Here is a 24,242-nt window from a genome sequence, read left to right as displayed (position 1 = left end):
GGGAACATCCTGCTCCCCCCCACCCCAGGGAGTTGGTCTTCAGGCTCAGGGGGAGTGTCCCTGTCTCTCTTCCCCAGCAGGAGGCGGCATGCTGGGCCATGACCTACCCGGATGACGGTTCCCTGGTCCTGAAGGCTCCACGCTTCTGGAGCATCTGTCTCAGAACAACTCCACACCACAGAAAGTATGCGCTCGCGTACCCCCTTCACCATGGTGATGGTCTGATTTGGCCACATACTGTAGGGAGAGAATGTTTCCAAATGGAAAAGAGAAATTGAAAAGCATTTCCATTTGACAAATTCTATTGGTTAAAAAGAAAAAATATCCCTTTTCCTTCTTTAATGCCCACTGAACACAACCTCTTACAATGTAATGTCCTTGGTGATTTGACCCTTGGGTGAAAGAATATAATGTGACATTGACGCCTTTACTTCTTATACGTTGAACTTTAATTGTAAGTCTCTGTTCATGAATTGTGGTCTACAAGGCGCTAGCATGGCAGTAAATACCAGACTAATCTTTCAATCACAAGCCCATTTATTTGCAAAACAACAAAAACAAAAAGTAACAAGATAAAATCAAAACAAATTGAGGGTTGCAAACCTCTGGGCTAGTTTCTTGCCCATGAACAAGATCCCTTTTGATACCTGAGCTTGATACAAAACGGAGTCACAGTCCAGGTCTGCAGTGTTGTACAATGATGTTTAAGTCTTTATAAAAAAGGTTCTGTATGAGTATAAACATTATGTACATCTTGTAGGTGGGATCTCAACACAGCATGAGGAAACAGTTTGCCAGATATCAGATTGAGAAAATTTCATATTTCCAATACAACTAAAAGAAACTCGAAAAAGGCAATACATTCCTGGCTGACAGTTCTTCCTATCAAATCCTCAGCTCTAGCTCCTTTTATGATTTTTTGGAACCCATCCATAAAGCATCCTTGCCACATTACACTTCCCACCGGAACAAAGAATTGCTCCTCCAACTACCTCTACCACGCTCTCAATCTATTTCTCAACGTCAACAACCCACTTTTTTCATGAATATTCCCTGAATATTAATATATGTCATCAGGTTGACTCATTGATCCTGCTGAGTGAGACCCCACTGTGGCTTTAAGCAGGGGGTTAAGGGTCAGGGGGATTAAAGGTCAAGGGTCACTATGAGGGGGGGGTCATCTCCGTGGATAGCCTTGTACTTGGTCATCTCTTCTGGAAACACCTTCCCCAGCTCAGAGATCAGCAGGCTCTTGAATTTCTGCAACCAAAGACAGAACAGAGGGGTCAGAGGTTGAAGCTGTAGATTATTTACTGTTATTTAGTCTGGATCTTTATGGTTCTGATGGTGTTATACTGTATATGCTTAGGACACATCTTAGAATGCATTATTTAGTATATATATATATATATATTTAACTAGACAAGCCAGTTAAGAACTAATTGTTATTTACAATGACAGCCTACCGGGGAACAGTGGGTTAACTGCCTTGCTCAGGGGCAGAACGACAGATTTTTACCTTGTCAGCAATTAAGTCCAGCAACCTTTTGGTTACTGGCCAAACACTCTAACCCACTAGGCTACCTTATAATCACAACCTAATGCATTGTACCAGAAGGCTTTGACTAAAGTGTAACCAAGACTATTTGTCATCAAGTAATTTCCTCAATGTAATGATCTTCAATTTATAGGCCGTTATTAGGCTTGAATCTACTGCCACTTACCGTCATGGTGTCAATCTTTCCTTTGACCTGCTCGTTCTTGGCCAGGGCCCTTTCCAGACACTCCTTAGTGTACAGCTGGGGGTTACGCCCCTGGTCTATGTATCTGACAACACAAGACAAAACATTACATCAGTTGAGTTAGGCTGAGGGTCTGTGGCCAAGTGGAGATCTGAGGGAGAGAAAGTGCTGGTACATAGTTGACTGTCCTTCCGTTATGCTCACCGTAGTCTAGCGTGGCCATCCTCCGAAAACTAATCTCGTTGACTTGACTATTAGAAGTCTGGAGAACTTAACTATTGGATTTTGCATTTGAATGAGAGCAAGGGATGGGCATTTGAAATGCACTTCACTATTCAAATAATATATTTTTTGGGCTATCCGGATAGTCAAAATGCATGCCTTTCCCTAATGTCAATAAGCCTTGTCTATTGCCGTTTTGGTTAGTAATTTTTGTCTTATTTCACTGTAGAGCCTCCAGCCCTGCTCAATATGCCTTAGCTAGCCCTTATGTTCCACCCCCCACACTAGAGGTCGACCAATTAATCGGCAAGGCCAATTAATTAGGTCCGATTTCAAGTTTTCATAATCGGTATTTTTGGACGCCGATTATGGCCAATTATATTGCAATCCACGAGGAGACTGCGTTGCAGGCTGACCACCTGTTACGCGAGTGCAGCAAGGAGCCAAGGTAAGTTGCTAGCTAGCATTAAAATTATCTTATAAAAAACTATCAATCTTAACATAATCACTAGTTAACTGCACATGGTTGATGATATTACTAGTTTAACTAGCTTGTCCTGTGTTGCATATAATCAATGCGGTGCCTGTTAACTTCTTGTCAATAGGGGGTGCTGTTAGCACTTTTTTTTTTTTGTTCCCAAATTAAACTGCCTCGTACTCAATTCTTGCTCGTACAATATGCATATTATTATTACTATTGGATAGAAAACACTCTCTAGTTTCTAAAACCGTTTGAATTATGTCTGTGCGTGAAACAGAACTGGACTTAGAGCAATTTCCCTATGTGGAGTTGAGAATGCAGATTTTTCCAACCTGTTCCCAGACCTGTGTATAACTCTCCCTGTCTTCTATTGGTTGAGATGCACTGCATACGCCTTCCCCTGGGTGTCAGCGAATAGAGGGCCTTGAAATGGAGTCTCTACGCAGAGCCGAAAGTCTATAAATTGATTGGAATCGATGTGTCCCTCCTTTTGGATCTTCGCGCTGACGCAGAGAGGGTCTTGGCATGTCGTTTTAGAAGCTCTGGTTTTAGCTCCTAGATATATCCGGCTCTGTTTTTATTCGATATAGGCTTTAAAGACATCATAATCTTGTTATTTTAAACCGATTTATATCAGTTTATGTCAGTATATTGCGATTTTCGGGTATTTCATTTTCTGACGTTGTAGAAAGTTGGGTCTCTCTCTTTCGCATGCCATTGTTTACTGCTAATTGCAACGTGGAAGAGGACGTTCTCCAACCCAGCAACGATTCTTTTCGACAAAGGACACCTATCCCAAGATTCTGATGGAAGCTCAGCTAAAAGTAAGAACTATTTATGCTGATAATTCGTTGTTCTGTTGAAAAAAGTAAAATGCATAAGACGCCATTATTTGCAGTGTAGCCTTGCGTTATCGCACCCTGTATTGCACCCTGTATTGCACAGTAACGTTAATTTTAAAAATGTAATTCAGCGATTGCATTAAGAACTAATTTGTCTTTCAATTGCTGTCCACCCTGTATTTTTTAGTCAAGTTTATGATTATTTATTGATTAGACTAGGTGACTCTCCAAGATGGCGCCCGACATTTTCTGGGCAGCTTGGCAACTTTTCTCATTGTATAAGCACGATTTGTGCCGCTAAATATGCACATTTTCGAACAAACTCTATATGCATTGTGTAATATGATGTTACAGGACTGTCATCTGAAGAATTCTGAGAAGGTTAGTGAAAAAATTAATATATTTTGGTGGTTTATACGTTATTGCTATGTTTGGCTTGAATCAATGCTGTTGTAATGTCTGCTATTGTGCTAAGCTAATATAACGCTATATTGTGTTTTCGCTGTAAAACACTTAGAAAATCTGAAATATTGTCTTGATTCACAAGATCTGTGTCTTTCATCTGCTGCACGCTGTGTATTTTTAAGAAATGTTTTATGATGAGTAATTAGCTAATACACGATGGTCTCTGTAGTTATTCTAGTCGTTTTAGTGAGAGTTGTGATGGGGGCTGCAATAGTAAACTCTGATTTATACCTGAAATATGCACATTTTTCTAACAACCTATGCTATACAATAAATATGTTATCAGACTGTCATCTGATGAGGTTGTTTCTTGGTTAGTGGCTATTTATATCTTTATTTGGTCGAATTTGTGATAGCTGCTGATGGAGTAAAAAAAAATGGTGGAGTATGGAAGTGGTGTCTTTTGCTAACGTGGTTAGCTAATAGATTTACATATTGTGTCTTCCCTGTAAAACATTTTAAAAATCAGAAATGATGGCTTGATTACCAAGATGTGTATCTTTCATCTGGTGTCTTGGACTTGTGATTTAATGATATTTAGATGCTACTATTTACTTGTGACGCTATGCTAGCCTATGCTAGTCAGCTTTTTTACTGGTGGGGGTGCTCCCGGACCCGGGTTTCTGAGGAAGTAGAGGTTAATTTATCATCGAATCACAGAATACTTAGCCAAACGGGTGATGATGTAACAAAAGTGCATTTGCGAAAAAAAGCACAATCGTAGCATCAATGTCACAAGTTATAACCATAAACATCAATGCCTTTCTTAAAATCAATACACAAGTATATTTTTTAAAAACCTGCATAATTCGTTAAAAAAAATTCATGTTTGCAGGCAATATTAACTAGGGAATTTGTGTCACTTTGCTTGCGTTCAGTGTAAGCAGAGTCACGGTATATGCAGCATTTTGGGCCGACTGGCTCAATGCGAACTGTGTGAACCATTTCTTCCTAACAAAGACCGTAATGAATTTTACATAATTATGACATAACATTGAAGGTTGTGCAATGTAACAGCAATATTTAGACTTAGGGTTGCAACCCGTTCGATAAAATACGGAACGGTTCCGTATTTGACTGAAAGAATAAACGTTTTGTTTTTCGAAATGATAGTTTCCGGATTTGACCATATTAATGACCTAAGGCTTGTATTTGTGGGTTTATTATATTATAATTAAGTCTATGATTTGATATTTGATAGAGAAGTCTGACTGAGCGGTGGTAGGCAGCAGCAAGCTCATAAGTGTAGCGTGGTTCGTTCTGCGTTGTGTACTTTTAATTAGGACACTGCCACAACTGGAGGTCTGCTGGTTGAATTATTTTTATTTGCCCTGCACACGAAGCAGCTCTCAGGCACCTTGCTAGCCAAAGGTCAGGCAAAAGAGAACAATAAGGGGGTACGTAAATACAGATAACCCGCGATGGGCCAAACCAAAATATACAAAACTTTTACAATCACGTGTATGTACAAAATTGATATGAAAAAGTGTTTGTTCACCAAAAAATAACATTAGCTATGCAGCTGTAATTAAATTTTAAAAAAAACACTGAATTATTATTATTATCAAATTATTAACATCCCCTCTTGACCTGGACTATTTGAATTGGTCCTTGTGTGCAACTTGGTACATAATCTAGGGGAACAACATCACACTGATACATAAGCATTCCTTCAAACAGCACTTTCCTGCATTTGAGAGCAGCTCTTCGCAATGCTTGAAGCACAGCTCTGTTAATGACTTCAAGCCTATCAACTCCCAAGATTAGGCTGGCAATACTATAGTGCCTATAAGAAAATCCAATAGTCAAAGGTATATGAAATACAAATGGTAGAGAGAAAAATAGTCCTATAAATTCCTATAATAACTACAACCTAAAACTTCTTACCTGGGAATATTGAAGACTCATGTTAAAAGGAACCACCAGCTTTCATATGTTCTCATGTTCTGAGCAAGGAATTTAAACATTTTTAAATGGAATTTAACCTTTTTTACATGGCACATATTGCACTTTTACTTTCTTCTCCAACACTGTTTTGCATTATTTAAACCAAATTGAACATGTTTCATTATTTATTTGAGACTAAATAGATTTTACTTATGTATTAAGTTAAAATATGTGTTCATTCAGTATTGTTGTAATTGTCATTATTACAAATACATATATAAAAATCGTCCGATTAATCGGTATCGGTTATTTTTGGTCCTCCAATAATCTGTATCGGCGTAAAAAATCATAAATCGGTCGACCTCTACCCCAACTCTACCGCACCTGGCTTAAAATGGTGCCTCTAGAGACATCTAGAAACCTCTCTCATCATCACTCAATGCCTAGGATTACCTACTCACATCCTACCATACCCTTGTCTGTACATTATGTCTTGAATCTATTCTACCGCGCCCAGAAAGCTGCTCCTTTTACTCTCTGTTCCGAACCCACTAGACAACCAGTTCTTTTAGGCTTTAGCCGTACTCTTATCCTACTTAACCAGGATCTCTATCTTCCTCTGGTGATGTAGAACTTAACTCAGGCCCTTAACTCAGGCCCAGCATCACTCCCATTCCCCAGGCGCTCTCATTTGTTGACTTCTGTAACCGTAAAAGCATTGGTTTCATGCATTTTACCACGGCTGGCCATGCTTTTCACCTGGCTACCCCTACCCCAGCCAACATCTTCACACCCCCTTCCAGGATACCTGCTTCTCCACCCAAATCCAGACAGTTGATGTTCTGAAAGAACTGCAAAATCTGGATCCCTACAAATCAGCTGGGCTAGACAATCTGGACCCGCTCCAAAATTATCTGCCGAAACTGTTGCAACCCCTATTACTAGCCTATTCAACCTCTCTTTCGTATCGTCTGAGATCCACAAAGATTGGAAAGCTGCCGCGGTCATCCCCCTCTTCAAAGGGGGAGACACTCTAGACCCAAACTGTTATAGACCTAAATCCATCCTGCCCTGCCTTTCTAAAATCTTCGAAAGCCAAGTTAATTAACAGATCACCGATCATTTTGAATCCCACCGTACCTTCTCCACTATGCAATCTGGTTTCCAAGCTGGTCATGGGTGCACCTCAGCCATGCTCAAGGTCCTAAACAATATCATAACGGCCATCGATAAAAGACAGTACTGTGCAGCAGTCTTCATCGACCTGGCCAAGGCTTTCGACTCTGTCAATCACCGCATTCTTACCGGCAGACTCAATAGCCTTGGCTTCTCAAATGACTGCCTCGCCTGGTTCATCAACTACTTCTCAGAGAGAGTTCAGTGTGTCAAATCGGAGGGCCTGTTGTCCGGACCTCTGGCAATCTCTATGGGGGTGCCACAGGGTTCAGTTCTCGGGCCGACTCTCTTCTCTGTATATATCAATGATGTCGCTTTTGCTGCTGGTGAGTCTCTGATCCACCTCTACGCAGACGACACCATTCTGTATACTTCTGGCCCTTCTTTGGACACTGTGTTAACAACCCTCCAGACGAGCTGCAGTGCCATACAACTCTCTTTCCGTGGCCTCCAACTGCTTTTAAATGCTAGTAAAACTAAGTGCATGCTCTTCAACCGATTGCTGCCCGCACCCTCCCGCATCACTACTCTGGACGGTTCTGACCTAGAATATGTGGACAACTACAAATACCTAGGTGACTGGTTAGACTGTAAACTCTCCTTCCAGACTCACATTATGCATCTCCAATCCAAAATTAAATCTAGAATCGGCTTCCTATTTCGCAACAAAGCCTCCTTCACTCATGCCGCCAAACATACCCTCGTAAAACTGACTATCCTACCAACCCTGGACTTCGGCGATGTCATTTTACAAAATAACACTCTACTCAGCAAACTGGATGAAGTCTATCACAGTGCCATCCGTTTTATCACCAAAGCTCCATATACTACCCACCACTGCGACCTGTATGTTCTCGTTGGCTGGCCCTCACTACATATCCGTCGCCAAACCCACTGGCTCCAGGTCATCTATAAGTCCTTGCTAGGTAAAGCACCGCCTTATCTCAGCTCACTGGTCACCATAGCAACCCCCCCACCCCGTAGCACGCGCTCCAGCAGGTATATTGCACTGGTCATCCCCAAAGCCAACACTTACTTTGGCCACCTTTCCTTCCAGTTCTCTGCTGCCAATGACTGGAACGAATTGCAAAAATCTCTGACCCTGGAGTCCGATATCTCCCTCTCTAACTTTAAGAATCAGCTGTCAGAGTAGCTTACCGATCACTGTACCTGTACACAGCCCATCTGTAAATAGCACACCCGACTACCTCATCCCTATATTATTACTTACCCTCTTGCGCTTTTGCACCCCAGTATCTCTACTTGCACATCATCATCTGCACATCTATCACTCCAGTGTTAATGCTAAATTGTAATTATTTTCACCTCTATGGCCTATTTATTGCCCTACCTCCCTACATTTGCACACACTTTCTACTGTGCTATTGACTGTAAATTTGTTTATGTGTAACTCAATGTTGTTGTTTTTGTTGCACTTCTTTGCTCTATCTTGGCCAGGTCGCAGTTGTAAATGAGAACTTGTTCTCAACTGGCCTACCTGGTTAAATAAAGGTGAAATAAAAATAAATAAATAAATGTTTAAAACTTCAATGGAGATTTGCTTGCGACGCTCTGCTTGTTTCTGCTGGTGGGGGAGGGGCGAGAGAGGAGAGGAACCGGTGTGTGCGGCACCAAGGGAGGGAGAGGAAAAAAAGTTGCCAAATCCAACTCCCGCTAATTATAGAAACGTATTGCTTGTAAAGAAGCTAGCAAACTAAAGTAGCAAGGCTAATTGAGGCTATTTTGCAGCGCTCCCCCTACTTGTAAATAAGCCCGTTCATATGAAACCACGGCCTACCTGTTGGTTGAGGATTATAGACTAGTTCTTATTTAGCCAACTTAATTCTATACAGTTTAATTCCATTTTGCATTGATTAGAAATCTCCCAATTCACTTGCTACACATGGAGCACCGGCTTAATTGACCGACAATAACAAGCTACACGTGTGAAGGCTACCAGTGTATATCATTTTTTTATTGTTATTATTATGGGGAGCGCTCATAACTTTTATAAAATGTTTGAATATAATGGTCTATCCTTGTAGGCAATGTCACATTTTATTACATTTTAGACCAAGCCTTTTCATTGTTAAAATAGGCCTATATTTTTTTCACACAAATATTTATAAGAAGTGATCTTATACAAAGCGCTGGATTTCAAGTTCACACTTAATTGACTCCGAGAAGACATGACTACTCAATTTCCCCTCAAGAGAGGTATTCCTTGCTTTTAATTTTTCCTTGGTTTTGTCCCTGTCGTTTCTCCTACCGTGTCGGACAAAGTGCATACTATCTTCTTGCAATTCGCGAATAAGCACCTCTTTTTGAACTAGTATTTTGGTAAATGCAGGGAACCAAATTGCATCTGTGAGTGGCGTTCATATGGCTTCCTGATTTATAAGTTATAAAAAAACTATCTGAAGATGTTCAAACCTCACTGTAGGAACAAAAAGGTAGTGTGGTGAGAGCCTCTTTCTGGTCCATGCTCATTTTAGAAGTGTGTAAAAAAATAAATAATTGCAAGCGATTTAATTTCATCAGGTAGTAAATGCAATTTAACTCACATTTCACCTGACACTAAAGTTGCTGTTTTTCATCTATTTCTATGCACTACCGAACGAAGAACCCTTTGGAAGCCAAATGAGCATCTCTTTTAGGTGAACAGAGCCAAAAGATCCTGCTCATCGAAAAGACTAGGAATGATGCCCATCACTAGTTTAGCAACACAATCTCTATTTGGCTCTCCACCGATGCAAACTGTGATTGGTTTGATAAATGGCAACTAAGGTTGGGCGATGTCTGGTATGACACATCATCCCATTGCGCACAGAGGGGTCAATTGGTGAGAAGAACGCAATATAAAAAGGACACATTGCTAGGCCTGAACAATGCTTTTCTAGTCATGACTGCAGAATGTTTTACAAAAATTGGTAGGGCTGTTTCTCTTGTCCATAAAAACTCAGATGTCAGTTATAGCTTAACTTTTAAAAACAAATATTATACAGTGCCTTAGGAAAGTATTCAGACCCCTCTTCCCACATTATAACTTTATAGCCTTGTTCTAAAATTGATTTAAATTTAACAAAAAATATGTATACACCATACTCATTAAAAAGCACCCGCAAATCACCAATCTCAATGTCAACAGTAAAGAGGTAACTCCGGGATGCTGGCCTTCTAGGCAGAGTTGCAAAGAAAAGGCCATATCTCAGACTGGCCAATAAAAGAAAAGATGGTCAAAAGAACACAGACGCCGGACAGGGGAACTCTGCCTAGAAGGCCAGCATCCCGGAGTCGCCTCTTCACTGTTGATGTCGAGACTGGTGATTTGCGGGTACTATTTAATGAAGCTGCCAGTTGACGACTTATATGAGGCATCTGTTTCTCAAACTAGACAGTCTAATATACTTGTCTTCTTGCTCAGTTGTGCACCGGGGCCTCCCACTCCTTTCTATTCTGGTTAGAGCCCGTTTGTGCTGTTCTGTGAAGGGATTAGTACACAGCATTGCCAAGAAACTGAAGATCTCGTTCAATTTCTCGCATGGAATAGCCTTCATTTCTCAGAACAAGAATAGACTGACGAGTTTCAGAAGAAAGTTCTTTGTTTCTGGCCATTTTGAGCCTGTAATCAAACCCACAAATGCTGATGCTCCAGATACTCAACTAGTCTAAAGAAGGACAGTTTTATTGCTTCTTTATTCAGGACAGCAGTTTTTAGCTGTGCTAACATAATTGCAAAAGGGTTTTCTAATGATAAATTAGCCTTTTAAAATTATAAACTTGGATTAGCTAACACAACGTGCCATTGGAACACAGGAGTGATGGTTGCTGATAATGGGCCTCCGTACACCTATGTAGATAAGCCATAAATTCAGCCGTTTCCAACTACAATAGTCATTTACAACATTAACAATGTCTACATTGTATTTCTGATCAATTTGATGTTATTTAAATGGACGAAAATGTGTTTTCTTTCATAAACAAGGACATTTCTCAGTGACCCCAAACTTTTGAACGGTAGTGTATGTAAATAAAGTATTTTACATTTTTTATAAATTGGAAAACATTTATAAAAACCTGTTTTCGCTTTGTCATTGTGGGGAATTGTGTGTAGATTGATGAGGTGAAAAAAATACTTTTATCCAATTTAGAATAAGGCTGTAAAGTAACAAAATGTGGAAAAAGTCAAGGGGTCTGAATACTTTCCGAATGCACTGTAGCCATATAAAGTGTAGGCTATTGTTATTTAATCTTAAATCATCTGGGTAAGCGCATTTGCTTAGTAAGGGTTAAATTAAATAAAACTAAGTGACATACTTTCTCCAATTAGGCTACTTTCAAACAGTTTCAGACTGAAAAAAAATAATGAAGTGATGGGATTTCACTATAGCATAGCCTGCAATACAATAAATCAGAAAAAACTATGGCTGACTTGGTGGGAAAGAAAAGGACATCTTCGCCTGTTTGGCAGTTCTTCAGATGTAGGTTGAATGATAAAGGTGAGCAAGCACACCTGACCCAAGTCACTTACAGAATAGCCAACAGATCATCAGGGTAAAGGGTACATTCCCTAGGTGGCAAAGGTCCGGATGGATATTTTCATTTATCGGCGTAGTAACAAACCCCTACCTCCCAACGTTACAGTTTTAAAGCTAATTTCCAGCAATTCTACACATTTACCAATGTCTCTAAACAGGATAAAATAAAATAAAAAATCCTCAGCAATCTAACGTAAACTCACTCACTTTTGTACATCGCCTTGGTCCGTACAATTGACCTTATTTTAGCGGCCCAAAAACGTAATACTTCCAGATCAACTGTAATGTCAATACCATTGTAAAGCACAATTTCTCCCCTTTCCAACAAAATCAATGGCATGAGCTCCACGTTGCCCGTTTCTGCATAATTCAACAAGGCAATGAGCTCCGTCGGGTCTTTTTAAAAACGGCGGGTGGGGAAGCGAAACTAATGCGTGATAGTGAGAAGGACAGATGTCATGTGGGAAAACTGCTTTTTTCCCACTCGATCTGTCCAACTTATCACCGTATCGCCTCTAAAATGTAAATAAAACACTATAAAGAGTGTATATAATGTGTCATTACATACCTATTTGAAGGTTTGTGTCGAATTTGAATCGGGTTTTTAGGGCGGTGCTAAAGTGATCTTCAGAAGTAAACAGCAGCTTTGAGAGTCATGATCACATGCAGTGATGACGCAAAAAATTACTAGGTATCCCCCCTTCCCCGTCACTGTCCATTTCTTGTTTTTAAACAATGAGAGAAGTGCTACACCTGGTGGAGAGAGATTGTAAGACAGAAATACTTGCTTTATGCGTGCTGTACGTTACGGCATGACACGTCATGATGTAACGGAGGGTCAGTTTTTTCAACTCCAATACTATAGAGCCATTACCATGTCGATCAACGCTTGATAGAAACGTAGTTTACACCCCAGATTTTGAAGTCAACAGTCTCTACAGTCCCATAAATTTTCTTTGCAACCTCGTTTGAATGTCGCGGTTGCGCACATTTGTACGGAATGGGGTGAGTTTACGTTACACACAATAGCCCATAATGACAAAGCGAAAACAGATTTTTTGAATTTTTTGCACATAAAAGAAAACACAGAAATACCTAATTTACTTAAGTATTCAGCCCCTTTGCTATGAGACTTGAAATTAAGCTCAAGTTCATCCTGTTTCAATTGAAAATCCTTGAGATGTTTCTACAACTGGATTGGAGTCCACCTGTGGAAAATTACATTGATTGGACATGATTTGGAAAAGCCCACAACTGTCTACACTACCGGTCAAAAGTTTAAGAACACCTACTCATTTAATTTTTTTCCCTTTTTACTATTTTCTACATTGTAGAATAATAGTGAAGGCACCAAAACTATGAAATAACACATATGGAATAATGTAGTAACCAAAAAAGTGTTAAACAAATCAAAATATATTTGAGATTCTTCAAATATCCACCCTTTGCCTTGATGACAGCTTTGCACACTCTTGGCATTCTCTTAACCAGCTTCACCTGGAATGCTTTTCCAACAGTCTTGAAGGAGTTCCCACATATGCTGAGCACTTGTGGCTGCTTTTCCTTCACTCTGCAGTCCGACTTATCCCAAACCACCTCAATTTGGTGGTCGGGGGATTGTGGAGGCCAGGCCATCTGATGCAGCACTCCATCACTCCCCTTCTTGATCAAATAGCCCTTACACAGCCTGGAAGTGTGTTGGGTCATTGTTCTGTTGAAAACAAATGATAGTCCCACTAAGCCCAAACCAGCTGTGATGGAGTATCGCTGCAGAATGCTGTGGTAGTCATGCTGGTTAAGTGTGCCTTGAATTCTAAATAAATCCCAGACAGTGTCACCAGCAAAGCACCCCACATCATCACACCTCCTCCTCCATGCTTCACGGTGGGAACTACACATGAGGAGATCATCTGTTCAACCACACCACATCTCACAAAGACACAGTGGTTGGAACCGAAAATCTAAAGTTTCAACTCCAGACCAAAGGCTAAATTTCCACAGGTCTAATGTCCATTGCTCATGTTTCTTGGCCAAAGCAAGTATCTTCTTCTTATTGGTGTCCTTTAGTAGTGGTTTCAATTGGATAATTGGACCATGAAGGCCTGATTTACGCAGTCTCCTCTGAACAGTTGATGTTGAGATGTCTGTTACTTGAACTCTGTGAAGAATTTATTTGGGCTGCAATTTCTGAGGCTGGTAACTCTAATGAACTTATCCTCTGCAGCAGAGGTAACTCTGGGTCTTCCTTTCCTGTGACGGTCCTCACAAGAGCCAGTTTCATCATAGCACTTGATGGTTTTTGCGACTACACTTGAAGAAACTTTCAAAGTTCTTGACATTTTCTGTTTTGACATTTTCTGTATGTCTTAAAGTAATGATGAACTGTCGTTTCTCTTTGCTTATTTGAGCTTTTCTTGCCAAATATGGACTTCGTCTTTTACCAAATTGGGCTATCTTCTGTATACCCCCCATACCTTGTCACAACACAACTGATTGGCTCAAACACCTTAAGAAGTAAAGAAATTCCACAAATGAACTTGTTTAACCTGTTATGGCTGCAAGGGGCAGTATTGAGTAGCCAGTTAAATCGTGCCCATTTCAAACGGCCTCGTACTCAATTCTTGCTCGTACAATATGCATATTATTATTACTATTGGATAGAAAACACTCTCTAGTTTCTAAAACCGTTTGAATTATTTCTCTGAGTGAAACAGAAGTCATTCTGCAGCACACTTCCTGACCAGGAAGTGGAATGTCAGAAATCGATGCTCTGTTCAACTTCCTGCCTATACATGGGCATGATACGTAAGAGTCTACATACACTTCATACACCTTCCCCTGGTTGTCAAGAGGCGGTGAGAGAAAAAATTTCGTGTTTATCTTGGTCTGAGGTGGAATTAAAGCTCTTTGTTTGACGTGACCGTCCACTTCCTGTTTCTGGAGCGCGCGAAAGAGGACATGGATTTGCCTTCTGTTTTGCTCTCGTTATGGACGACTAACATCTCCGTCTTAGATTTTATTTGATACATGTGACCATATCATCGTAAAGTATGTTTTTTCAATATAGTTTAATCAGATTATTAAAAAAATTTCGGGAGTTTTGCCGTGTTCCGTTCTCTGACTTTGTTGACGTTGGAGAGATCCGTAGCACTTGGCAAGTGCCCATGCTAAATGAAGAGGGAAATTTGCCGTTCCAGATCCAAACAACGACTGTTCTGGACAAAGGACACCTTGTCCAACATTCTGACGGAAGATCACCAAAAGTAAGAAACATTTTATGATGCTATTTCTAATATCTGTCGTGCATGTGAACTGGTCGTGGGCGCCCAAGTGTTTCTGGCTATTGTGGCTACGCTAATATAACGCTACATTTTGTTTTCGCTGTAAAACATTTAATAAATCGGAAATATTGTCTGGAATCACAAGATGCCTGTCTTTCAATTGCTGTACACTATGTATTTTTCAGAAATGTTTTATGATGAGTAATTAGGTATTTGACGTTGGTGTCTGTAAATATTATGGCTGCTTTCGGTGCAATTTCTGATTGTAGCTGAAATGTAAACTATGATTTATACCTGAAATATGCAAATTTTCCAACAAAACATATGCTATACAATAAATATGTTATCAGACTGTCATCTGATGAAGTTGTTTCTTGGTTAGTGGCTATTTATATCTTTATTTGGTCGAATTTGTGATAGCTACTGATGGAGTAAAAAACTGATGGAGTAAGAAAAGTGGTGTCTTTTGCTAACGTGGTTAGCTAATAGATTTACATATTTTGTCTTCCCTGTAAAACATTTTAAAAATCGGACATGTTGGCTTGATTCACAAGATGTGTACCTTTCATATGCTGTATTGGACTTGTTAATGTGTGAAAGTTAAATATTTAAAAAAATATATATTTTGAATTTCGCGCCCTGCACTTGAGCTGGATGTTGTCATAAGTGTACCGGTGTCGGGCTGCACCCCAAACAGGTTAACACTTTTTTTGGTTACTACATTATTCCATATGTATTATTTCATAGTTTTGATGTCTTCACTATTATTCTACAATGTAGAAAATAGTAAAAAATAAAAACAGTTGACAGTGCATGTCAGAGCAAAAACCAGGCCATGAGGTCGAAGGAATTGTCTGTAGAGCTCCGAGACAAGACTGTGTCGAGGCACAGATCTGGGTTAGGGTCCCAAAACATTTCTGAAGGTCCCCAAGAACACAGTGATCTCCATCATTCTTAAATCGAAGAAGTTTGGAACCTCTAAGACTCCTCCTAGAGCTGGCCTCCCGGCCAAACTGAACAATCGTGTGACAAGGGCTTTGGTAAGGGAGGTGACCAAGAACCTGATGGTCAGTATGACAGAGCTCTAGAGTTCCACTGTGGAAATGGAAGAAACATTTAGAAGGACAACCATCTCTACAGCACTGCACCAATCAGGCCTTTATGGTAGTGCGGCCAGAAGGTAGCCACTCAGTAAAAGGCACATGACAGCCCACTTGGAGTTTGCCAAAAGGCACCTAAAGACTCTCAGATCATGAGAAACAAGATCATCTGGGCTGATGAAAACAAGATTTCAGCCCAAAGACTTAAGGCCAAGCGTCATGTCTGGAGGAAACTAGGCAACGTCCCTACGGTGAAGCATGGTGGTGGCAGCATCATGCTGTAGGGATGTTTTTCAGCGGCAGGGCCTGAGAGACTAGTCAGGTTCGAGGGAAAGATGAATGGAGCAAAGTACAGATCATTGATGAAAACCTGCTCCAGAGAGCTCAGGACCTCAGAATGGGGCAAAGGTTCAGCTTCCAACAGGACAACAACCCTAAGCAGACAGCCAAGACAACGCAGGAGTGGCTTCGGTACAAGTCTCTGAATTTCCTCGAGTGGCCCAGCCAGAGCCCAGACTTGAACCCCATCAAACTTCTCTGAAGAGAACTGAAAATAGCTGTGCAGCAACACTCCCCATCCAACCTGAGAGAGCTTGAGATGATCAGCAGAGAAGAATGGGAGAAACTCCCCAAATACAGGTGTGCCAAGCTTGTAGCATCATACCCAAGAAGACTTGATGCTGTAGTCGCTGCTTCAACAAAGTACTGGGTCTGAATACCTGGGTAAATGTAATTGCATTTGATATATATATATTAGCAAAAAAAATCTAAAAAACAGTTTTTGCTTCGTCATTATGGGGTATTGTGTGTAGATGTATGAGGGAAAAAATTATTTAATACATTTTAGAATGAGGCTGTAATGTAACGAAATGTGGAAAAATTCAAGGGGTCTGAATACTTAATGAAGGCAATGCAGGATAAGCAAAAAAATTCTGTCAAACCTTGAAAGACTTTTGTTTGTACAAATGTAGGTTATTTTCATACTTATTTTGTTTAGGCTATTTAACAGCTTTCAGAAAGTATTCATACCCCTTGACTTTTTCCACATTCAAAATTGATTACAATTGAGATTTTGTGTCACTGGCCTACACACAATACCCCATAATGTCAAAGTGGAATTGTGTTTTTGGAAATGTTTACAAATTAATTACAAATCAAAAGCTGAAATGTATTGGGTCAAGTATTCAACCCCTTTGTTAAGGCAAGCCTAATGAGTTCAGGAGTAAACATTTGCTTAACAAGCCACATAATAAACTGCATGGACTCACTCTGTGTGCAATTGTGTTTAACAGCTTTTTTTACTTCCTCAAGTAAAAAGGTGTGTAAGGTCTCTCAGTTGAGCACTGAATTTCAAACACTGATCCAACCACAAAGACCAGGGCGGTTTTCCAATGACTCGCAAAGGGCACCTATTGGTAGATGGGTAAACATCTTAAAAAGCAGACATTGAATATATCTGTGAAGTTATTAAATGACCATTTCGATGGTCTATAAAGACACTCAGTTACAAGAAAGATACAGGCGTCCTTCCTAACTTAGTTGTGTCATGATGTTGGCCTGTTGGGGGAGGTTTATGACCCCATAAATACCTTTCCCCTTTTTCCTCTCTCTACTCTACCGATGTGACTATTGAAAATCCCTTGGTTAACGTTGAGAGAGAGTCCGGTGACATCAAAAGATGGGAACGGAACCATATTTCGGTAATCCAACCAGCTGAAAATATGCGTTGGTACTAAATGAATATGATGCCAGATCAGTTGGCGTCTGAGACATTATTACTGATGATAGGACGACAAACTGTATCTAGGAAAATCTACACATTCAAGTTATCAGATTCACATGGAATTGTTGTGCAATTTAAATGTTTAAATATGAAACTATTTGTGAAAAGATTAAATGTAATTTTAGCTTCCAAATGAGAGAATTGGGTTTTCATGAGTGAACTATGCTCAACTCAGTGGCCCTGCCCATGTGAACAGACATTGGTTATAAACTATGAAACACGCCCTTCTCTCCCCTCCTATATATAAAGCCCTAGACAAAAATTTAACTTTCTGTTCCGAGGACGTTAGGGCGACAGTCCTACGTTAAAAGGGCTCAGATAATAAGCTGTTCCAAGGACGTGTGGACTTGAGGTCCCCACGTTGAAAGGACAAAGACAACCTACAGAACTAAGCCAACCTTAGAGAACTTAACAAAATGAGCATTGAATTTCAATGTGAAGGTGACGACCTACATGCCGGAAGGATGAATTTCGATTATACCAGCCAGAATATAGCATGAGCATATAGCATGGCAACTTGGTATGAACTTTGAACTCTTATTCATAATTAAACCAAATGTTGTATTGCTGATTCAACTTGTTAGCCAGGGTTTGTGAAGATAACCAAGAATTTACAACTTTCAGATGAGACTAAATAAGGTGAGGATTAAATATTGACTGCTACAGACGTAAAAGATTACTAGGTCTTTAAGAGTTTATTCGGAAGATAACAGCTCTATAAACATTATTTCGGGGTGCCCCGACTTTCTAGTTAATTATCTACCTGATTAGCTGAATCAGGTAATATTAATTACAGAGAAATGATTTTATAGAATAGCATGTCATATCACTTAATCCGGCATAGCCAGACACGACAGTTGCCAGAGAGGAAGGAAACCGCTTAAGGATTTCACCATGAAGCCAATGGTGACTTTAAAACAGTTAAAGTATTATGGGTGTGATAGGAGAAAACTGAGGAAACTGTAGTTACTCCACAATACTAAGAATGACAAGGAAGCCTGTACATAATACAATTATTCAAAACATGCATCCTATTTGCAATAAGGCACTAAAGTAAAACTGCAAAAAATGTGGCAAAGAAATTAACTTTATGTCCTGAATAAAAGCGTTATGTTTGGGGGCAAATCCAACTCATCACTGAGTATCACACGTCATATTTTCAAGCATGATTGTCGGCTGCATCATGTTATGGATATGCTTTAAAATCGTCAAGAACTAGGGAGTTTAAGATAAAAAATAAACTGAATAGAGCTAAGCAAAGGCAAAACCCTGGAGGAAAACCTGGTTCAGTCCATTTTCCAACACACTGAGAAATTCATCTTTCAGCAGGACAATAACCTAAAACACAAGGCCAAATCTACACTGGAGTTGCTTACCAAGACGACATTGAATGTTCCTGAGTGGCCTAGTTACAGTTTTGACTTAAAATTGGCTTGAAACTATAAGGCAAGACGAGAAAATGGCTGTCTAACAACGATCAACTTGACAGAGCTTGAAAAAATGTTTAATGAATAATGTGCAAATATCACACAATGCAGGTGTGCAAACCTCTTAGAGACTTACCCAGAAAGACTCAACTGTAATCGCTGATTCTAACATGTATTGACACAGGGGTGTGAATACTTATGTAAATTAGATATTTCATTTTCAATACATTTAAAAAAAATCTAAAAACATGTTTTCACTGTCATTATGGGGTATTGTGTGTAGATGGCGGAGAAAAAAAAGGTGTATATTTAGGATTTTTACAGTTCGATAGGGAAAAAGGCATAGCCTAAAGATAATAGGCTTATTCATTTTTAGCCTAAGCCAATGTTCATTCAAGTGCTAGAAAGAATGTTACAGGCAAAACGTCAGTATAGGGACAAAGTGGAGTCACAATTCAACAGCTCAAACACGTGACTTGTGGCAGGGTCTACCGACAATCACGGACTACAAAAGGAAAACCAACCATGTTGCGGACACTGACATCTTGCTTCCGGAGAAGCTAAACACCTTTTTCGCCTGCTTTGAGGATAACACAGTGCCACCGACGCAGCCTGCTACCAAGACCTGTGGGCTCTCCTTCTCCGTGACCGATGTGAGTAAGACATTTAACACGATGCAATCGCCATCGCACTCTGCCCTATCCCATCTGGACAAGAGGAATACCAATGTAAGAATGCTGCTCATTGACTGTTGAAGAGGAGGCTGAAGAAATTTGTCTGGGCACCTAAAACCCCTTACAAACTTTTACAGATGCATAATTGAGAGCATCCTGCCGGACTGTATCACCGCCTGGTACAGCAACTGCACCGCTTGCAACCGCAGGGCTCTCCAGAGGGTGGTGAGGTCTGCCCAACGCATCCCTGGGGGCAAACTTCCCGCCCTCCAGGACGTTTACAGCACCAGATGTCACAGGAAGGCAAAACAATCATCAAGGGCAACAACCACCCGGGCCACTGCCCGTTCACCCCACTATCATCCAGAAGGCGGGGGTCAGTACAGGTGCATCAAAACTGGGACCGGAAGACTGAAAAACTGCTTCTATCTCAAGGCCATCAGACTGTTAAATAGCCATCAGTTACACATTAGAGGCTGCTGCCCATACACATAGACTTGAAATCACTGGCCACTTTAATAAATGGAACACTAGTCACTTTAATAATGTTCACATATTTTGCATTACTCATGTCATACTGTATTCTATTCTAATGTATCTTAGTCTATGCCGCTCTGACATTGCTCGTCCATATATTTATAGATTCTTAATTCCATTCCTTTACTTAGATGTGTGTATTGTTGTCAAATTGTTAGATATTATTGCACTGTTGGAGCTAGAGACGCAAGCACTTCGCTACACCCGCAATAACATTTGCTAAAGGTGTATGTGACCAATAAAATTTGATTTTGAGCTAAATAATAATTTGTTTATCTTTTATATGAATGCACAATTCATAAGTTATTGAAAATAATGTTTGAGACAACTCAGACACTGACTCATCATTCATTTATTTTTTGTTCGCGCTTTTTGAAAGTGCTGCTGCGGGAGCTTATGTCCGATTGCCTGTTGCGCAATTCAAGGACATTAATAAACACTGACAATATTACTATAATAAACACTGACAATATTACTATAATAAACACTGACAATATTACAAATATTAGTTTATCATTTTAACTTGTCAAAGTAACATTTACTGCAACTTATTGACAGTAGCCTGTGTGTTGGCATATATTATTGGCTGTTTGGTTTGCAAGGAGGGATTTTCTGAAGGCACAATTTACTTTGCCAACACTTTGGTCAAGTAACGCAGAAACGTACCATGTGTGTTTATACTTCCTATTCCATTAGTCTATCTTGCAATTATTTGTTCTCTCTCTCATAACTATACTATGTTTTTATTTAGGCTATTTTCAAACAACTGTCTGAGTTGGAACTCTGTTAGGCCTATAGATTCATTTGATGGTTGATCATGAAAGAGTAGGTTATGCCTAAGCCAAAAAGTCATATTCAAATCGAATGGGGATTGGGGAGAAAAAGGGAAATTACGATTTTAAAACAATAAGCCAGACAACGGAGTGTCCGCTGTAAAAGACCCATGATCATCAGACATTGGAGAGGGGAAAAACCACAGTAGGCCCTGTCTGACAATTTGCACTGCTTTGGATCTCTCCTCTCTTTGTACAATCTACATTGTCCTCTTGCATTATGCTAATATTCTAACTACCTCATATGTATTGAACATTTAGGCTATGGGAAAAAGGGAATAGGCCAATTGGCATGTCGCCCTGCTGTGTGCTCGTTGGTAAAATCGTCCAACCCTAGTGGCAATGTGTCACTAGTTTCCATCATCTTCCTGAGTGAGAACTTCCCCAGGCTTTCAAAAGTAAACTAGAGATCTAGACATGGAAAGTGTATGTTTAAGTTGGAACATCTACTCACTCAAAAGCCTCGAGAGGAACGTTAATCTCATGTAGCTGCTGGCGACATTTCTCAATGTCCTGCAGTCCCGTGATCATGTAGTTTCTGAAATGCACAGGAGTAGAGACGTTTCAACAACTAGCAGGCAAAATCGTCAACCACAACTACCATACAACTAACTTCCTACCTCAACATGACTGTCAGCATTTAACCTGGTCTGTAAACTGGTCATCTCTGTATACCCGTCGCAAGACCCAATGGTGGATGCTTATTTATAAAACCCTCTTAGACCTCACACCTCCCTATCTGAGATACCTACTGCAGCCCTCATCCTCCACCTGTTCTGACAGCCACATTCTGTTAAAGATCCCCAAAGCACACACATCCCTTGGTCGCTCCTCTTTTCAGTTGACTGCAGCTAGCGACTGGAACGAGCTGCAACAAACACTCAAACTGGACAGTTCTCTCTCTTCATTCAAAGACTCAATCCTGGACACTCTTACTGACAGTTGTGGCTGCTTTGCGTTATGTATTGTTGTCTCTACCTTCTTGCCCTTTGTGCTGTTGTCTGTGCCCAATAATGTTTCTACCATGTTTTCTGCTGCTGCCATGTTGTGTTGCTGCTACCATGTTGTTGTCATGTGTTGCTATCACGCGATGTTGTCTTAGGTCTCTCTTTATGTAGTGTTGTGGTGTCTCTTGTCGTGATGCGTTTTTTAATCCCAGTCCCTGTCCCAGCAGGAGACCTTTTCGCTTTTGATAGGCAGTCATTGTAAATAATAATTTGTTCTTAACCGACTTGCCTAGTTAAATAAACGTAAAAGAAAAAAACTATGTGCAGTCTTTTATACCCTTTTGTGTGTCTATGACCGCGATGTGCAACTTTAGTCCTCGGGGGCCTGGTGTCACTTTTTCCCCAGTCCCAACTAACACGCCTGACTCCATTTAATCAACTAATTATGATCTTCCGTTTTTTAAATAAAGTGTGACACCACTCCGGCCCCCGAGGACTGGAGTTGCCCATCCCTGGTCTATGACATTGACTGTACTAACTAGCTAGCTAACTTAACTATGTGGAGGCTAGCTAGCGTTGGTTAACCATCATCTTACTTTTGTAAACAACTCTAGTGTATTGATAACTTGGGGAGTTAGTAGTAACATATTTAAGTGGCTAGCTATGATGGCTAGTAATACTAGAAACACCTAGCTAGCTAACTGGCATCACTTACAGTTTTTGGTTGAGTCCTGTTTGACTGCTAGGTTGAAAGTCGCTAACGATAATTCCCATCTGTCGAATATTTTCAACGAACTTCTCGAGATGCTCCTCGAGGTTATCAAATTTCTCAGCCATGTCTCCAACAAAACGTTATGTGTTCATTTCTCATAAACATAAAATATTTGTGGAAATATAAAAACCCAGACAAAGCCTTTTGTCAATTCATCACAATGTTAATCACTTCCCAGACCCCCATGGGTCGTCACTAGTTACCACAGCCACAAGGTGATCATTAAGGCTAAACCCCGCCTATTTCTAAAATGTATCTTCTTAAAATCTGATTTTAAAACTAACCTTAACCCCAACATTACCCACACTGATAACCTCATGTCTAACCTTAAATGAATAGCAAAAAGCACATTTTTATTTTCATACATTTTTACGATAACGCCAATTTTGACTTTGTGGCTGTGGTAACTAGTGACAAACACTCCCATGACATACTGCTTTCCGGAAGGGTGAGAACCAATCATTGGCGAATGCCGTCTGCAGCTCAAGATTATCGCAAAGCGTCGTGTTCTGAAATATCGATACATTGTTGCAACTAACATTGATTTTAAAATGTATCATCCTCACCGTGCATGTGTAATACAGTGAATTTGCCTGCATTTATGTATAGTTTGGTGGACAATGTTATGGAAATGTTTTCAATTAATAAAAGCAGTGCAGTGAAACATTAAAATATACAAAATATAAAATAGAGTAAGATACTTTGTAGGCTACTTAAGACAGCCTGTTTGAAGCCACTTTGTAATATAATAGCCTTAACATTAGGCTATAGGCTACACTAAATATATCCCCACCTCTCTTGTCCTGTTAGGATAGAACATAGACATGAATAAGCTACAAAATAATTTAGAGGACCAGTTATTTCAGTTTTGGAATTGGAATTTGGTTTAGCGTAAAGTAGGCATGAGTGGGACACTTTTTGGTAGATCGCTATGAAGACAATCAAAATCAGTTTACCCCTACTCTAGTGATGCTAATTTCAATTAAGGTCTTATCTAAATGTTTATCAAACAACTTGAAAATGTATTATTCAGTGGATGCTACAACCACTAAAAGAACATCAGACCCATACTTTTGCTAAAGCATGGCTTTCAGTGTTAGTGGGACACTTCAGTAAATTAACTGGGACACTATTTTTCTCATTGGAAATACATTAGTCTTCCACTTGACCTCACACTTGTCATGAACTCATCAATAAGACTTTGTAGAAGCTTGTAGATAACACACTCTGTTTTTACAATTTTGTGACAATAACCGTTTAAAACAAACCTCTCCATGCCATTAGAAAATGTATTTGGAGACATTCAAAGCTCTTGGTGAAAATCTAACTAAAGGAGTCTGTACAGCTTTTACTTGATCCTGAAACACCTCTACTATCCCCCAAATTCTGTCAACGTTCATAGATGTAGACTCTTTTCTGTCCTCCATTTCTTACATGTCAGGTGCTTGCTTCCTTTCTTTCTTTTCCTACCCTTATTATATCCCCCTGATTCCTTCAACCGTCATCATATGATGTTTATTTACTATATAGCATCT

The 24,242-nt window shown here is 39.9% G+C and overlaps 1 protein-coding gene across 1 annotated transcript; it reads right to left on the bottom strand.

The window, feature by feature from the left end:
- Nucleotides 1–519: 519 nt before the first annotated feature.
- LOC120041310 (mediator of RNA polymerase II transcription subunit 10-like) lies at nucleotides 520–22,896 on the bottom strand. Its single transcript, XM_038986248.1, has 4 exons — nucleotides 22,651–22,896; nucleotides 21,443–21,526; nucleotides 1,725–1,827; nucleotides 520–1,260 (listed from the first exon to the last, which is right to left on the bottom strand). The coding sequence occupies exons 1-4, from the start codon at nucleotides 22,770–22,772 to the stop codon at nucleotides 1,147–1,149; spliced, it is 423 nt and encodes a 140-aa protein (XP_038842176.1). The 5' UTR covers nucleotides 22,773–22,896; the 3' UTR covers nucleotides 520–1,146.
- Between the last annotated feature and the right edge of the window lie 1,346 nt (nucleotides 22,897–24,242).

The sequence above is a fragment of the Salvelinus namaycush genome, unplaced genomic scaffold (assembly GCF_016432855.1).
Source record: "Salvelinus namaycush isolate Seneca unplaced genomic scaffold, SaNama_1.0 Scaffold434, whole genome shotgun sequence".
Classification (NCBI taxonomy): Eukaryota; Metazoa; Chordata; class Actinopteri; order Salmoniformes; family Salmonidae; genus Salvelinus; species Salvelinus namaycush.
The sequence above is the reverse complement of the archived record's forward strand: the minus strand, read 5'-3'. Positions and strand labels throughout refer to the sequence as shown.

Coding starts and splice junctions, on each gene's coding strand:
- LOC120041310 (XM_038986248.1), bottom strand. CDS start 22,772: ATGGCTGAGAAATTTGATAACCTCGAGGAGCATCTCGAGAAGTTCGTT. Junction 21,527..22,650: donor ACAGGACTCAACCAAAAACT/GTAAGTGATGCC, acceptor TGTGCATTTCAG/AAACTACATGATCACGGGAC. Junction 1,261..1,724: donor GAAAGATTGACACCATGACG/GTAAGTGGCAGT, acceptor CTTTGGTTGCAG/AAATTCAAGAGCCTGCTGAT.